This window comes from Podarcis filfolensis (assembly GCF_964270895.1).
Source record: "Podarcis filfolensis genome assembly, chromosome: 18".
Lineage (NCBI taxonomy): Eukaryota > Metazoa > Chordata > Lepidosauria > Squamata > Lacertidae > Podarcis > Podarcis filfolensis.
The window spans coordinates 8,793,894-8,811,381 of NC_139622.1; the positions used below are offsets into that span (position 1 = coordinate 8,793,894).

General features: G+C 50.1%; 1 protein-coding gene across 2 annotated transcripts in view; it reads right to left on the reverse strand.

Moving 5' to 3' along the window:
• MIER2 (MIER family member 2) overlaps window positions 1-17,488 on the reverse strand; it is a 32,997-nt gene that overhangs the window by 9,348 nt on the left and 6,161 nt on the right. Inside the window, exons 2-9 of one of the 2 annotated variants that reach the window (XM_083594633.1) lie at window positions 15,786-15,873; window positions 12,166-12,326; window positions 10,379-10,504; window positions 6,558-6,675; window positions 4,461-4,567; window positions 2,217-2,286; window positions 1,229-1,380; window positions 222-303 (exon numbers count right to left, since the gene is read on the reverse strand). In XM_083594633.1, the coding sequence (XP_083450759.1) occupies window positions 222-303; window positions 1,229-1,380; window positions 2,217-2,286; window positions 4,461-4,567; window positions 6,558-6,675; window positions 10,379-10,504; window positions 12,166-12,326; window positions 15,786-15,873 (904 nt within the window). Of the gene's footprint in view, window positions 1-221; window positions 304-1,228; window positions 1,381-2,216; window positions 2,287-4,460; window positions 4,568-6,557; window positions 6,682-10,378; window positions 10,505-12,165; window positions 12,327-15,785; window positions 15,874-17,488 lie in introns of both variants that reach the window. The other variant, XM_083594632.1, reaches the window with a different exon arrangement.

Consider the following 17,488-nt stretch of genomic DNA (forward strand, 5'->3'; position numbering starts at 1 on the left):
GAACATACCTGTGCTTGGAAAATCCCTTATTTTGGCTGCTGATCCCTTATTTTCGAGGCTGCTGGTCCCTTATTTTCAAATCTGTAAGTTGACAGCTATGGAGTTCTCCCCGCCCCCACCTCCACTAAGCTCCTTAGAGAGTGTGTGTTGATACTGTCTCACTTGGAAAAGTCAACAGGGCTGGGGAGGGGGATTATTCCCTACCCCCCGGAATCTCTCACCTCGAATGACCTTCACGTTGAACCGGAGTCTCCGCAGCGCCTCTTCGGCATTGAAGTTGCACTTCACCAGTTCGTACAGCGCCTATGGAGCAAACAGAAGCATGTCTAAGAGAAGCGGGGAACTTCAGTCCGGTCCTGTGGAACACCCTGCCACTAGAGTTCCAGCAGGAACCTTCTGTGACAATTTTTAAAATGCTTGCCGAAAACGTTTCTGTTCCACCAGGCCTATGCAGGAGATTAAGATCACATCCTTCCAAACAGTTAATAGATAACCTGTTGCTAACTTGTTAATGGTTTTATGGTATGGTTTTGTGTTTGTATTGCTGTAATTGCTATAAAAGGGACACAGGTGGCGCTATGGGTTAAACCACAGAGCCTAAGACTTGCCGATCAGAAGGTCGGCGGTTCGAATCCCCGCAACGGGGTGAGCTCCCGTTGCTCGGTCCCTGCTCCTGCCAACCTAGCAGTTCGAAAGCACGTCAAAGTGCAAGTAGATAAATAGGTACCACTCCGGCGGGAAGGTAAACGGTGTTTCCGTGCGCTGCTCTGGTTCGCCAGAAGCGGCTTAGTCATGCTGGCCACAGGACCCGGAAGCTGTATGCCGGCTCCCTCGGCCAATAAAGAGAGATGAGCACCGCAACACCAGAGTCGGTCACGACTGGACCTAATGGTCAGGGGTCCCTTTACCTTTAATTGCTATAAATAATAAAATCATTATTGTTGTTAATTAATTGTCCAACAACAGCTGGGGGCTCAAGTTCGAGAAACACTGCTTTACAGGATACTTTGGGGAAAGACGTGACTGTTTAAAGTGGCATGAAACAGCTTTAAAAATATAGAGCGCAGATGGGGCCTAAGAAGAAGAAAGAACGGAGCAGACTCAGGCAGAGAGGCGGCAGGCAGACTCTTCTGCAACGGCGAGGCCTCACAGGAGCTTTCAAGATGGATTTGTATCTCACGGCACACTGCCATCTCACGCGCTGTTTGGGAATGAACACTGAACTCACTTGCTCATTGTCCTTGACCGTGTCCCCCTCTGCAAGGCTGGCGTTCGAGACTTCGTCCCACCTTCTCTTAATGGCTCGGTAAAGGAACTCTTCCACTTCCCTCTCGGGGAGGATGTTTGGGTCCCAAAGAAGCTGGTCGTCGTTTTCGTAGACTGGGAGGGAGGAAACATCGGAGGGCGGGTCTGAGATCGAAAGGCCCGAGCAAATACTTTTACCTTCCACTAATCCGGCAGGCGTGGGATGTGGGTGGCGCTGTGGGTTAAACCACAGAGCCCAGGGCTTGCCGATCAGAAGGTCGGCGGTTCGAATCCCCGCAATGATGGGGTGAGCTCCCGTTGCTCAGTCCCAGCTCCTGCCAACCTAGCAGTTTGAAAGCACGTCAAAGTGCAAGTAGATAAATAGGTACCACTCTGGCGGGAAGGTAAATGGCGTTTCCGTGCGCTGCTCTGGTTCGCCAGGAGCGGCTTAGTCCTGCTGGCCACATGACCCGGAAGCTGTATGCCGGCTCCCTCGGCCAATAAAGCGAGATGAGTGCCGCAACCCCAGAGTCGTCTGCGACTGGACCTAATGGTCAGGGGTCCCTTTAACTTTACCTAAACCGGCTGGCGGCTGAGTGACACAGACTGTGGGGCGGACACCCTCCCCTCCAAAGCCACCCCAGAACCAAGTGGGTTGTGGCGACAGGAGGAACGGAAAGGCGCATGCCTCCTCCACCGAGCCCGCTCGCCCACATGGAATCCCTGCTCACCTGTGGCGACCAGGCGAGGAATCAAATGCGAAGGATGTTTTTATATATATAAAAGTTCCTTCTCTTAGAAAGAGGATGCTGGCATTTCCCAAGGAGCCGAATTCTACTCTCCCCTGGTGCTCTTGGAACACACACACACACACACACACACACACACACACACACACACACACAAAATGCTGGCTGGGATGAAGATAAAGTCCGGAGCATGTCAGGGCCCAATGGATGAAGTTTGCCTACCTTTTTCGCCATGCCTGTTCAGGTGGAGGAGGGGAACAGCCGCCTGGTATTGAGGACCAACCATGATCTCCTGTGAGCAAAATAATAACAAATAACAACAGCAGGATCATTCAATTGGCAGTAGTTGTGTGCCAATCTTTCCTCACCTCTCCTGCTTCTGGGAGGTAAGCTGCGAGGGGAGAACCTCTTCCATATCTATCTATCTATCTATCTATCTATCTATCTATCTATCTAGGTAAAGGTAAAGGGACCCCTGACCATTAGGTCCAGTCACGGCCGACTCTGGGGTTGCGGCGCTCATCTCACTTTACTGGCCGAGGGAGCCGGCGTACAGCTTCCGGGTCATGTGGCCAGCAGGACTAAGCCGCTTCTGGCGAACCAGAGCAGCGCACGGAAACGCCGTTTACCTTCCTGCCAGACTGGTACCTATTTATCTACTTGCACTTTGACGTGCTTTCGAACTGCTAGGTTGGTAGGAGCAGGGACCGAGCAACGGGAGCTCACCCTGTCGCAGGGATTCGAACTGCCAACCTTCCAATCGGCAAGTCCTAGGCTCTGTGGTTTAACCCATTGCGCCACCCGCGTCCCATATCTATCTATCTAGATATAGATAACAACAACAACAACAACATTTTATTATTTATACCCTGCCCATCTGGCTGGGTTTCCCCAGCCACCCTGGGTGTCTCCCAACAGTATAATAAAAACACGATAAAATATCAAACATTAAAAACTCCCCTGAACAGGGCTGCCTTTCAGATGTCTTCTAAAAGTCAGATACAGTAGTTGTTTCTTTCCTTGACATCTGATGGGAGGGCGCCACTACCAAGAAGGCCCTCTGCCTGGTTCCCTGTAACCTCACTTCTCGCAGCGAGGGAACCGCCAGAAGGCCTTTGGAGCTGGACCTCCATGTCTGGGCTGGACGATGGGGGTGGAGACACTCTTCAGGGATACTGGGCCGAGGCCATTGAGGGCATTAAAGGTCAGCACCAACACTTTGAATTGTGCTCGGAAATGACCTGGGAGCCAATGTAGGTCTTTCAGGACCGGTGTTATGTGGTTTCGGCGGCCGCTCCCAGTCACCAGTCTAACTGCTGCATTCTGGATTAGTTGTAGTTTCCAGGTCACCTTCAAATGTAGCCCCACATAGAGGACAATAGGCGAGACAACTGTTCCTTGCCCGGAACAGGGGTGATCCCCCAACCATTTTCCTGACTGCTTATTTATCCCTTCCTGAAGGAACGGAAGAAAACGGTGAATGCCGCGAGTGAGATCCCACCGCAAACCTTGGGAAAACCAAGATGGGCAAGGTTTCCGGCGAGTGTTTTAAGTACGATTGTAAGCCAGCAAGGTATCAAAGACCTGCCCCAAAAAACCTAGTCCTACTGAGATCAACCTTTCAGCCTCCAAGTTGCCTGGTGGAAAAGTCTGTTGAAGATGGGAAAAGGGGCAGCCCCCATATAAAAGAAGATTCAGCAGATCTGCAAAACCTAACCGAGCTGTGAAAACGTCTGCCCCAAAAGCAGACAGAGCCTAATGGGCATTTTCTTGGGAGAAAAGCAATGACAAACCTAGACAGCATCTTAAAAAGCAGAGACATCACCTTGCCAACAAAGGTCCGTATAGTCAAAGCTCTGGTTTTCCCAGTAGTGATGTAGGGAAGTGAGAGCTGAACCATAAAGAAGGCTGATCGCCAAAGAATGGATGCTTTTGAATTCTGGTGCTGGAGGAGACTCTTGAGAGTCCCATGGACTGCAAGAAGATCAAACCTCTCCATTCTGAAGGAAATCAGCCCTGAGTGCTCACTGGAAGGACAGATCCTGAAGCTGAGGCTCCAAGACTTTGGCCACCTCATGAGAAGAGAAGACTTCCTGGAAAAGAGCCTGATGCTGGGAAAGATGGAGGGCACAAGGAGAAGGGGACGACAGAGGACGAGATGGTAGGACAGTGTTCTCGAAGTTACCAGCATGAGTTTGACCAAACTGCGGGAGGCAGTGAAAGACAGGAGTGCCTGGCGTGCTCTGGTCCAGGGGGTCACGAAGAGGCGGACACGACTAAGCGACTAAACAATAACAACAATGGGCAATTGGCTAACAGCACTCCTGAATGTTTCAATACTGGCCAAATACTGTAACAGGTGAAAGAAGCTTCTCTTAGATTTCCTCTTAGCCAGAGCCCCCTCCCTGTTTCCCACCCGTCCCGGCGGGGGACGGCGAGCACCCGCCACCGGACCCAAAGGCCTACCTTCTTGCATTCGTTGGCGGGGATGGCGTCTTCTTCCGAGTCCTCGGCCGAGAAGGAGGCACACGGGGAGGAGCAGCGGCCTTTGCCTCCATCAGCCAGGAAGTTTGCTTTTTTTCCGGAAAGGGAGGAAGGTGAAGAGACAAGCTCAATGCCTGGAAGGTGTAAGGAGCGCAAGAGAGGGGCCCTGTGTCCGGAGCAGGCCTGTCAATTCCGCTGTCCTCTTTGCCATAGGGGTCTACTAGAAGCCTGTAGGCAGCTGGCGTCCAGAGACCTGGTGAGTTGAACTGGGCCTGAGAGAGACTAGGGTTCAAATCCACTGCACTCGGACACATGAAGCTCACCAGATGACCCGGTACCGGTGTGTGTGTGTGTGTGCAGCCACTGGCTCTCTCAGCCTAGTCCGCCTTGCAGAGTCGTTGTGGGGATTAAACAGAGAGGAGTACCTGGGAGAGGTAAAGGTAAAGGGACCCCTGACCATTAGGTCCAGTCGTGGTCGACTCTGGGGTGCGGCGCTCATTTCGATTTATTGGCCGAGGGAGCCGGCATACAGCTTCCGGGTCATATGGCCAGCAGGACTAAGCTGCTTCTGGCGAACATGGAGGGCGTCTTATACATGGAAAAATATGGTGAAGTAAAGGGACCCTTGACCATTAGGTCCAGTTGTGAACAACTCTGGGGTTGTGGCGCTCATCTCGCTTTATTGGCCGAGGAAGCCGGCATACAGCTTCTGGGTCATGTGGCCAGCGTGACTGAGCCGCTTCTGGCGAACCAGAGCAGCGCAAGGAAATGCTGTTTCCCTTCCCGCTGGAGCGGTACCTATTTATCTACTTGCGCTTTGATGTGCTTTCGAACTGCTAGGTTGGCAGGAGCAGGGACCGAGCAACGGGAGCTCATCCCGTCGCGGGGATTCGAACCACCGACCTTCTGATTGGCAAGTCCTAGGCTCTGTGGTTTAACCCATGACCTGGGAGAGACAGGGGCTCAAATCCCCTTCCAGCCACAAGAAGCTCACTGGGTTAGCAATGATGGGCTGGTCCCTGCTTCTCAGCATAAGCCTACCTCACAGGGCTGTTGTGGGGATTAAGTGAGGAAGGGAAGAACCACGTCTGCCCCCTTGAATTCCTTGGGAGGTAAAAAGGTGGGATATACCATATTTTTTGCTCTGTAAGACTCACTTTTCCCCTCCTAAAAAGTAAGGGGAAATGTGTGTGCGTCTCATGGAGCGAATGCAGGCTGCGCAGCTATCCCAGAAGCCAGAACAGCAAGAGGCATTGCTGCTTTCGCTGCGCAGCGATCCCTCTTGCTGTTCTGGCTTCTGAGATTCAGAATATTTTTTTTTCTTGTTTTCCTCCTCCAAAAACTAGGTGCGTCTTGTGGTCTGGTGCGTCTTATACAGACGGTAACTATAACGAATGGATAAAGGAAGGAAGGAATTTGGGTGCAGACTGCCCCTGAATGTGGCATTTCCACTCAGCTTGATGGCTAGCTTGTTTCCTATTATTATTATTATTATTATTATTATTATTATTATTATTATTATTATTATTTCTCGTGTTTATATCCTGCCTTTCTCCCAAGTTAGGATTTGAGGCGGCTCCCCCCGAGTTTCAAAGCGTTGTTGTAAAATACAAAGAAATAGAAACAAAACCCGTTAGGAAAGAGCCAGCAATTAAATTAATAATAATAATAATTTATTTATACCCTGCCCATCTGGCTGGGTTTCCCCAGCCACTCTAGGCAGTTTCCAACTGAATATTAAAAACAATACAGCATCAAACATTAAAAAACTTCCTTAAACAGGGCTGCCTTCAGTTATCTTTTACAAGTAAAATAGTTGTTTATTTCCTTGACATCTGCTGGGAGGGTGTTCCACAGGGCGGGCGCCACCACTGAGAAGGCCCTCTGCCTGGTTCCCTGTAACTTGGCTTCTCGCAGGGAGGGAACCGCCAGAAGGCCCTCGGCACTGGACCTCAGCATCCAGCTAAGAGGAGGAAAAGCAGGAGAAGGGTCCCAGCTGGCCTTTCCTTTGTGTGTGTGTTAAATACGACTATGCCTTTGTTCCCTTTTTCTCGAGGTATCTACACAGAGAAAACTTACATCCCATCTGGTTGGGGAAAAGGTCCGAGGCGTCGTGGGAGGTGACGGAAGGGGTCAGGTCGTCGGCCGAAGACTGTGTCTCCTCTTCTTCTTCCCCGGAAAGCAGGTCCTTTGCTATCTGCTCCTGACCAGAAGGAAGGAAGGAAGGGTGTTGTTGTTTTTTAAATTATTTTATTTTGACAAAGTAATATTCATTAAAAAATAAGAATAAAAATGTGCACCCCACCACCAAGACCATTCCATTGTAACTATCCAACCTCCCAAAATGTCAACACCTCTTCCGATGGTTTGACCCCTTTCCGTTTTAAAAGTACAAATTCTACATACACCTTCCACATCTCCTCCAAATCATTTCTCCTGTGTATTCCCCGCCTTACCTTAATGGCACATGTTAAGGTAAAGGGACCCCTGACCATTAGGTCCAGTCGTGGCCGACTCTGAGGTTGCGGCGCTCATCTCGCTTTACAGGCCAAGGGAGCTGGCGTACAGCTTCCGGGTCATGTGGCCAGCATGACTAAGCTGCTTCTGGCGAACTAGAGCAGCGCACGGAAACGCCGTTTACCTTCCCACCAGAGTGGTACCTATTTATCTACTTGCACTTTGACATGCTTTCGAACTGCTACATGGGCAGGAGCAGGGACCAAGCAACAGGAGCTCACCCCGTCACGGGGATTCGAACCGCCCACCTTCTGATCGGCAAGCCCTAGGCTCTGTGGTTTAACTCACGGTGCCACCCGCGTCCCAATGGCACATGTTAATTTATCATTAAGAGCTATAACCCACACCTCTTCACACCATTCTTCCATTTTATATTCTGCTTGCCCCTTCCTCTTCCTAGCTATCATAATTTGTGCAGCTGTCAAGAAAATCTGTGAGCAAGTCCTTCATAGCCTGCGAACCTTCCACCCCGTCATAAATTGATAAGAATGCTACCTCTGGACTTTCGGTCAGCTTTAACCCAGTTTTTTTTAAATGCACACAGAAACACACCATTATGATATGATGGAAGCATTGCTTTAATATTCGCCTTCAAGCCCCAAAATGGCTTTAGAAATCAGAATTCCCCAACTCGGTGGCTTACGCAACAACTTCCCACTAGTCCTAGCTGGCATGGCCCTTTTAGAGAGAGAACAGGGCCATTGGATTAGCAGCCATCGATACCCTTCTCCTCCTCCTCCTCCTCCACGAATCTGCCTAATCTTCTTTTAAAGCCATCCAAGCTGGCTGATTCCTGTGGCAGGGAGTTCCATAGTTTAACAGTGTGCTGCATGAAAAAGGACTTCCTTTTATCTGCCTTCCAACACTCGGCTGCACTGGACATCCACAGCTTCCTGAGAAAAACTGTTCTCCCCTTGATTCTATAAATCGTATTTTTTATATGCAATCTTCGGAGGAAGGGCAGTACAGAACTTTAATAAATAACGATAATGATGGTGATGATGATGATACAGTGGACCCTCCGGATACGAACTTAATTCGTTCTGGGGGTCCTTAAAGGTAAAGGGACCCCTGACCATTAGGTCCAGTGGTGGCCGACTCTGGGGTTGCGGCGATCATCTCGCTTTATTGGCCGAGGGAGCCGGCGTACAGCTTCCGGGTCATGTGGCCAGCACGATTAATCCGCTTCTGGAGAACCAGAGCAGCGCACAGAAACGCCGTTTACCTTCCCGCCGGATCGGTACCTATTTATCTACTTGCACTTTGACGTGCTTTCGAACTGCTAGGTTGGCAGGAGCAGGGACCGAGTAATGGGAGCTCACCCCGTCGCGGGGAGTCGAATCGCCGACCTTCTGATCGGCCTGTCCTAGGCTCTGTGGTTTAACCCACAGCGCCACCCTTAAGTACCCCGAAAAGCCTGCAACATGAGGCACCACTTCTGCTCACGTGTGAAGCGTGATTCTGCGCATGCAGCGAAACCTGGAAGTATACACTTCCGGGCTTGCCATGTTCGCAACCCGAAAGTTACATTACCCGAAGGTAACATAACCCATGGGTCCACTGTAATAAATACCATGCCACCTCTTTGGGAAAAGGCAAGTTTTTCCCCTAAGCTAAAAAAGTCCAAAACGCTGCACACTTTCCTCATTGGGGAGTCACCCCACACCCTTTCTGCAAGGGGGAGGGGGCACCTCAAAGGGCTTGTGGGTCCTTGTGCTTCTCCAGTGTTCAAAACTCCCACTGTTCTAGGCAAATTTTGCAACAGGGAATTTCATTAGCGCGAGCCATTTCTGAGCTCTGGGCCTAAGATTTCAGATTAAAACAGCAGAGTGGAAGGAAAGGAGGACCCTTTTCTGCCTCCCCACTTCTAGCTACTCTCTGAAGACCGGAGGAGAGACCCTCTTAAGAACATTAGGGTGGGTGGGCAAGGACTAGACCGTGTGAAAAAACGAACACAATATTTTAGCTGCAGTTCGTTCATTTTGAGCTTTGTATGAGAAGAGAAGACTCCCTGGAAAAGACCCTGATGTTGGGAAAGATGGAGGGCGCAAGGAGAAGGGGACGGAAGAGGGCGAGATGGTGGGACAGTGTTCTCGAAGCTACCAGCATGAGTCTGACCAAACTGCGGGAGGCAATGGAAGACAGGAGGGCCTGGCGTGCTCTGGTCCAGGGGGTCACGAAGAGTCGGACACGACTAAACAACAACAGCCTTTGGCAACCTGGCACAACATCACAATGTTGTCGAACTACAACTCCCGGGCTGGCACTGATGGGAGTCATAGTCCAACAATGACCAGAGGGCGTTAGGTTGGCGAAGGCTGTGCCAAACGAGAGCGAGGACGTCGGCTTGAAATAATGGGCGGCTGTTAAAACCACAGGCTGACTTTTAGCCTCTATTTAAATGATGTAAATTTGCATCCTGGCCTGGTAAACAGCGCCACCTGTCAGCAGCCGCACAAACTGCAGTGTGATGTCCCGCTTCAGCGGTACCTATTTATCTACTTGCACTGGCGTGCTTTCAGACTGCTAGCTTGGGGGTGTGGGTGACGCTGTTGGGACGTGTCCAAGGAAAGGGGGGCAATTGACAGGTCCCCAGCTGGCCCCAGCCCACCGGCTGGCAGCCGGGTGAATGGAAGGGCAGAGAGAGGCTGTGTCAAGCGTATTTGCAGGGATTTTATTCAGCATCAGGAAAAACATGTCTGCTCCCCTTCGTGTCCAAGCAGCAGGAGGCATAAGCAAAGGATACACACAAATGGTATAGTTAAAGGTCCATATAGTAAAAGCCATGGTTTTCCCAGCAGTGATGTATGGAAGTGAAAGCTGGACCATGAAGAAGGCTGATCGCCGAAGAATGGATGCTTTTGAATTCTGGTGCTGGAGGAAACTCTTGAGAGTCCCATGGACTGCAAGAAGATCAAACCGATCCATTCTGAAGGAAATCAGCCCTGAGTGCTCACTGGAAGGACAGATCCTGAAGCTGAGGCTCCAAGACTTTGGTCACCTCATGAGAAGAGAAGACTCCCTGGAAAAGACCCTGATGTTGGGAAAGATGGAGGACACAAGGAGAAGGGGACGACAGAGGACGAGATGGTGGGACCGTATTGTCGAAGCTACCAGCATGTGTTTGACCAAACTGCGGGAGGCAGTGGAAGACAGGAGGGCCTGGTGTGCTCTGGTCCAGGGGGTCACGAAGAGTCGGACACGACTAAACAACAACAACAAATTCTTGTTATTTAAAAAGCGCACCTTGTTGCGTCCACAACCTAGGTTTAAGGTGCCATCATCATATCTTGGTTTCTGTCGCTGTGCTTCTCCCCTTTAAAAGTGACCCTCATGAGGACTAGGAGCAGGGAAAGGCGGCTGGCAGGGGAAACGGGACTTACCTTATCCAGGGTCATGTCCGGAAGGTTGGGGGAGGCATCGTTGCTCTCGCTGTCCTGCTCGGAGATGGGGTCAGAGGCCTCGTAGCCGTAGAGCGCAAGCAATTCCTCGAACGGCATTTCAGAGTTCTGAACGGCAGGAGAACTTCGTCAGGAAGGGAAGGGGCTCCCTACCCCCCCCCCCCGGAGCTACGCCGGCCAGGCAGAGCATCAAGGGGGCAGACTTGGCAGCTGAACCAGCCTGCATGTCATGGTAAACTATAGGGAGATAGGAAGCTGCTTTGATGCAGTCAGGCCGCTGGACCCACCCAGTTGAGTCATATAAAATTTTTATTACGTTTACATCCTTAAGATATCAACGACTTCCCTTCTTCTCTTTCCATGGTTCATTTTACATATCATAAAAGGTAAAGGGGCCCCTGACCATTAGGTCCAGTTGTGGCCGACTCTGGGGTTGCGGCGCTCATCTCGCTTTACTGGCCGAGGAAGCCGGCGTACAGCTTCCGGGTCATGTGGCCAGCAGGACTAAGCTGCTTCTGGCGAACCAGAGCAGCGCACGGAAACGCCATTTACCTTCCCGCTGGAGTGGTACCTATTTATCTACTTGCTTTCGAACTGCTAGGTTGGCAGGAGCAGGGACCGAGCAACGGAAGCTCACCCATTCGCAGGGATTCGAACCGCCGACCTTCTGATCGGCAAGTCCTAGGCTCTGTGGTTTAACCCACAGCACCACCTGCGTCCCACATTTACATATCATAAATCCCTGCATATTTTGGAAAAACTACACCATTCTGTATTCCATTACTGCATCCATCAAAACTCGTCTACACTGCTGAATTTATCTTAAAGCTGCAGGCGTTTCCAGCTGTACACAGCAATTTCCCATATGTTCAATAAACGTTTCCCAATCTTCTCTAAACGTATGTTGTTCTTGTTCTCTTAGTCTATATGTTAAGTCTACAAGTTGTGCATATTCCATCAACTTAAGTTGCCATTCTTCTTTAGTCGGGACCTCGCTCGTTTTCCGTTTCTGGGCTAACGAAACACGGGCCACAGTAGTAGCATACATAAATAACCTTTTTTGGAATAGCACCACGTAACACCGGTCTTGCCCCGGAAGCGGATCGGAATTGGAAGTTATTTTTCTTCTGCTTCCCTCCCCGCCTTTCCTCTTTCTTTCTCTTTCCCCCCTTTCTCTTCATCCTTTTTTTTTCTATCTCTCTCTGGACTCAGCTGGAAACAGAGCATTTTAAGCATGTTTCACGTGCATTACACAAATGGGACACGCAATTGCGAGCTTAATGGCAAATTCAATATACTGTATTTTTCCAAGCATTTTTTAAAAAATGTGTTTCCATCACATTATTTGTATGCGTCTAGATTCCACCTCTATCACTCTTTTTTATTTTTGGCTTCTGTTTTTATTTAGATTAGCCTTCCGATAAAAATATATTTGACGATAACCTTTGTACAGTCATACCTCTTGTTACGTTCGGTTCAGGTTACGTACTTTCAGGATACGTCCCGCGGTGACCCGGAAGTAACGGAACGGGTTACTTTCGGGTTTAGCCGCTTGTGCATGCGCAGATGCTCAAAATGACGTCACGTGCATGCGCAGAAGCGGCAAATTGAAACCCGCGGAGACGCGGGTTGCGTTCTGCTCATGTTGCGAACGGGACTCCGGAACGGATCCCGTTCGCAACCAGAGGTACCGCTGTATTTCTTTTTCCAAACTTTAATAAAATCTATTCAAAAGAGAGGGAGAAAAAAACAAACATAAAGTGCCTTACCTGGGAGGCATTGAAGCTCTTCTCTAGCTCCTCCAAAGGCTTCGCTTTCTCCTGTGAGTGTTCCTGCCGCTGATCTTCCTCAGTCTCTTCCCGCACCCCGTAGTTCTGGGAAAGGATCTCAGCCAGGTTGAAGCGATGGTCACCTGAGCCCATAGACACCACTGCATGGAACAACGGTTGGGACAATGAAGCAGCTTCATTTCGAAGAACGCTCCTCACACGAGCAGCGACATAGCACCAGGGCTGGGAGGAAATCTCCTGCCTGGCTGTATTGTATTGTATTGATCTTTATTACGGCCATTGGCCCATCACACGACAGTTTCCCATACCAACATAATGTACTTAAACCTCCAAATTTAAAACCGCCAAAAACTTACAAACAACAGACAAGAACCAAAGCAAAACAAAAACAAAGGACCAACATCATACATTACAATAAATTTGTAACATAAACATCGCCCTCTGCTTATAAATTAGTAAAAGACATCCATGGTGATATCACCTAATTACAACCTAAAACATAGATCATAGTTTAAAGGGATTATCCGAGCCGCACAGGAGTCCGTTTCTCTTCTTTAGGGATAGGACGCTGATCAAGAATCTGGCAACCATGAGTGATCTTAGGGGGTCATCATCATTTAATAGATATCTCAGTTTGGCTTCATTCGTATCATCGGCAATTCCTTTTAGATATTGAGCAAGAAACTTGCTCCTGGCCGATGAGTGAAGAGCACAGTCAAGAATTATGTGATGCAACGATTCCGGTGCCCCACAATTACAATCACATAAGAGCGATATCTGTCCATTGGAGAATCTATTTCTCAACACGTTCGATGGGAAGGTGTTGAATCTTGCCTTTACAAAGGCATATCTATGAGCCGAAGAAGTCAAGGAATTCAAATAGTTTGGGAGCCTTAAGAGGGGTAATAAACCGAGATTTAGAGGTGAGCAGGTACCATTGCCCAAGATCATTTTCTGCTGCAAGTCCATCTCCTCTGCCTGGCTGTTTCAGTGATTAAAAAAGGGGGTGTTGCTTTTGCAAAACGGCCCGGCAAGGGAAATTTGCAGCAAAATACTGTAGTAAATTCGCAGCAAAATACAGTCGTGCCTTGGATCTCAAACGCCTTGACTCCTGAACAAACCGGCTCCCCAATGAACGAAACCCGGAAATGAGTGTTCCGGTTTTTGGAAGGCGAATGTCTGGCACTGCTTTGGAAGGCGAATGTCTGGCACTGCTTCCGTGGCTTCCAATTGGCTGCAGGAGCTTCCTGCAGCCAATCAGAAGCCGTGCTTTGGTTCCCGAATGTTTTGGAAGTTGGACGGACTTTCGGAACGGATTCCTTTCGACTTCCAAGGTACGACTGTATAGCAATGGTTGAAATATGCAGCAAAATATAGCAAAGGTTGAAAAAAAATCTTAAAAGTAGGGAGTTAGTCGAGTCAATCTAAACAAAGATCAAAACAACAGTCTGATGTTGGGCACCATTCTTAGGGGAGGTGATTCTGCAAGGCGTGGAGCCACCACAGAAAAGGCTCCGATACCAACACCAGCGCTAGGGTACCATTCCATCTCTTACCAATGGGCTGTGTTAGAAACTCAGATAATATAAGCTAATTGTCAAATGCCACCTTGAACTTTTATGTTTGCCACAATGGAATGTCTAGGCGTCTCCCCCCGAAAATGAAATCTCTTCTTCTTCATTTCATTTATATGAAACGAAGGCTTTTTATTTAGAAGGGGGGGGGGAATCCTTAAAGCAGCTTGCAACACAACTTTAAATAAAACCCAAAATAAAACAAATTCAATCTTCAAGGAAGATATTTCAGATCCTTCTCTAAGCGACATTTTGCTTTCCTCATACTTGTTTACCTACTTACCGTATTTTTCGCTCTATTGGACGCACTTTTCCCCCTCCAAAAATGAAGGGGAAATGTGTGTGCGTCCTATGGAGCGAATGCAGGCTCCTTGGCTTCAGCGATAGCAATGCGAAGCCTCCGAAGCGCAGAGGGAGCGCTCCCTCCGTGCTCCGGAGGCTTCGCGTTGCTTTCGCTGAAGCCTGGAGAGCGAGAGGGGTCAGTGCGCACCGACCCCTCTCGCTCTCCAGGCTTCAGGGATAGCCGCCACGAGTTCCCGCTGCACTCCACAGGCTTCAGGTTCCTTTCGCTGAAGCCAGGAGAGCAAGACTCTCCCGGCTTCAGCAGAGAGGGAGAGCTGCGCAGCGCCCCTTCAGCCAAGCGGGAGGAGAAATGGAAGGGGCTCCGTTTCTCCTGCCGCTTCGCTGAAGGGGCGCTGAGCAGAGAGGGGGAGAACTTTTTTTCTTGTTCTCCCCCTCTAAAACAAGGTGCATCCTATGGTCCGGTGCATCCTATAGAGCGAAAAATACGCTAATTTATAGAACTGCGCCCTAGCAGAAGGACTCTAGGAAGCCCGTAGGGTGTAGTAGTTAGAGTGTCAAACAAGGACCTGGGAGATCAGGGTTCGAATCCGCCTTCCATCATGGAGCTCACTGGGCGAGCTTGGAGTCAGTTCACAGCCTCCTAACCTACCTCACAGGGTCTTTGTAGGGAGTAACTGAGGAGGGGGGAGTGAGCCATGTACACCTTGGAGAAAAGGGTGGGAGATAAATGCAATAAAAAAGTTCTTCTGGTGATCTGCTAAAAAACGCTGGAGGGGCCAGCCAGACGGAGACGTCAGTTGCTAACCCGGCAACCAGAGATCTCCACGTGTTTTCAGTTGGACCCGTGTCAGCCGCAGAACGCACCTGGCGCATGTCTAACACAGTCCCTAATCTAAGAGGAGGAATTCCCCCTGTCTCGGGAGGAATTGTAAACAGGCTACCTTTGAAGGTGACCCGGAAACTACAACTAATCCAGAAAGCGGCAGCTAGACTGGGGACTGGGAGCGGCCGCCGAGACCATATAACACCGGTCCTGAAAGACCTGCATTGGCTCCCAGTACGTTTCCGAGCACAACTCAAAGTGTTGGTGCTGACCTTGAAAGCCCTAAATGGCCCAGTATACCTGAAGGAGCGTCTCCACCTCCATCGTTCTGCCCAGACACTGAGGTCCAGCGCCAAGGGCCTTCTGGCGGTTCCCTTGCTGCGAGAAGCTAAGTTACAGGGAAGCAGGCAGAGGGCCTTCTCGGTGGTGGCGCCCACACTTTGGAACACCCTCCCACCAGATGTCAAAGAGAACAACAACTACCAGAGTTCTAGAAGACATCTGAAGGCAGCCCTGTTTAGGGAAGCTTTTAATGTTTAATAAATTGTATTTTAATGTTTTGTTGGAAGCCACCCAGAGTGGCTGGGGAAACCCAGCCAGATGGGCGGGGTATAAATAATAAATTATTATTATTATTATAAGAGACATTCTTCCATCTCTTGCATTCCTCCATTTCAGGAAAGGGGAAAGCCTTTTCTGAACAGACAGGAGGTCGGGAGCCTGACAAGGTCCTCACCCTGGTTCAGAGCCAATGGAAACCAGGGACAAGGTGGATGAATACAGGGCGGATGCTCAGCGACCCACCTTCCCGCAGAGGTGAAAGCCAGGTGACGGAGGAGGGGGGAAAGGCAGAAGTCCTACAGCACCTGGGGCGCTAAGTAGATTCAAGATCTCCGTACCTGCCGTGGTATGAAGGCTGGGTCTCCCAGGACATAAGTTCCGCGCAGGGTAGGACACAACCCGTGGACTCTGCCTCCCAACTGAGGCCTTAAAAAGGAAAAGCAGGACACATGGTTAGTATTTATCTATGCCTTTCTAGGATTCAAAGGGACGCGGGCGGCGCTGTGGGTTAAACCACAGAGCCTAGGACTTGCCGATCAGAAGGTCGGCGGTTCGAATCCCCGCAATGACGGGGTGAGCTCCCGTTGCTCGGTCCCTGCTCCTGCCCACCTAGCAGTTCGAAAGCATGTCAAAGTGCAAGTAGATAAATAGGTACCGCTCCGGTGGGAAGGTAAAAGGCATTTTTGTGCACTGCTCTGGTTCGCCAGAAGCGGCTTAGTCCTGCTGGCCACATGACCCGGAAGCTGTACGCCGGCTCCCTCGGCCAGTAAAGCGAGATGAGCGCCGCAACCCCAGAGTCGGTCACAACTGGACCTAATGGTCAGGGGTCCCTTTACCTTTACCTTCTAGGATTCAAGACCCTGCTTTTTCTATGAAACCTTTACCTCCTCGCAAACTTTCTGTGTGTGTGTGTGTGTGTGTGTGTGTGTGTGTGTGTGTGTGTGTTATGCTCCTATCAACTGTTGTGTTTTCAACTGTTTCAGTTTATGCCATGAACTGCCCGGGGTCCCGTACTGGGAGAAAAAGCCGTATATAAATAAATTAAATTGACGGGATGAAATTAAAGCCACTTTAACACCCAAAGAACACAGTGGTACCTCGGGTTAAGAACTTAATTCGTTCTGGAGGTCTGTTCTTAACCAGAAGCACCACTTTAGCTAATGGGGCCTCCCGCTGCTGTCGCTGCGCCATTTCTGTTCTCTCCTGAAGCAAAGTTCTTAACCCGAGGTACAATTTCTGGGCTAGCAGAGTCTGTAACCGGAAGCGTATGTAATCCGAGGTACCACTGTAGAGTGGCACCTCTGGATGCTAATGGGATCCATTCCGGAGCCCCGTTCGCATCCAGAAGCGAATGCAACCTGCGCCTGTGGGTCGCAATTCGCCGCTTCTGCGCATGACATTATTTTTACTGTCTGCGCATGCGCGAGCAGCGAGACCCGGAAGTAACGCGCTCCGTAACTTCTGGGTTGCCACAGCGCACAACCCGGAAATACTTATCCCGAAGCTACTTCAACCCGAGGTATGACTGTATCAGCCTTTCGTGGTAAGGAAGGCAACAGGAAAACACACTGGAAAAAGGTGGAACAGCAACTTTCGATTCCCAGTGGCTGACACTGAGAGACACTTGCTGCGTCCGGCCACGCATTAAGAAAACAGCCCTTGGGGTTGTGACCCTTCCCCATTTTCTCCTTCCTTTTGCCCCCCTCCCTCCAACCATCCGGTTCTCCGCCACCTTCCATAGTAAAGGTAAAGGGACGCCTGAGCATTAGGTCCAGTCGTGGCCGACTCTGGGGTTGCGCACTCATCTCGCTCTATAGGCTGAGGGAGCCGGCGTTTGTCCGCAGACAGCTTCTGGGTCATGTGGCCAGCATGACTAAGCCGCTTCTGGCGAACCAGAGCAGCGCACGGAAATGCCGTTTACCTTCCCACCGGAGCGGTACCTATTCATCTACTTGCACTTTGACGTGCTTTCGAACTGCTAGGTTGGCAGCAGTTGGCAGCCACCGTCCCTGCCCCAGTCTTAATTCTCCACCGTTCCTTC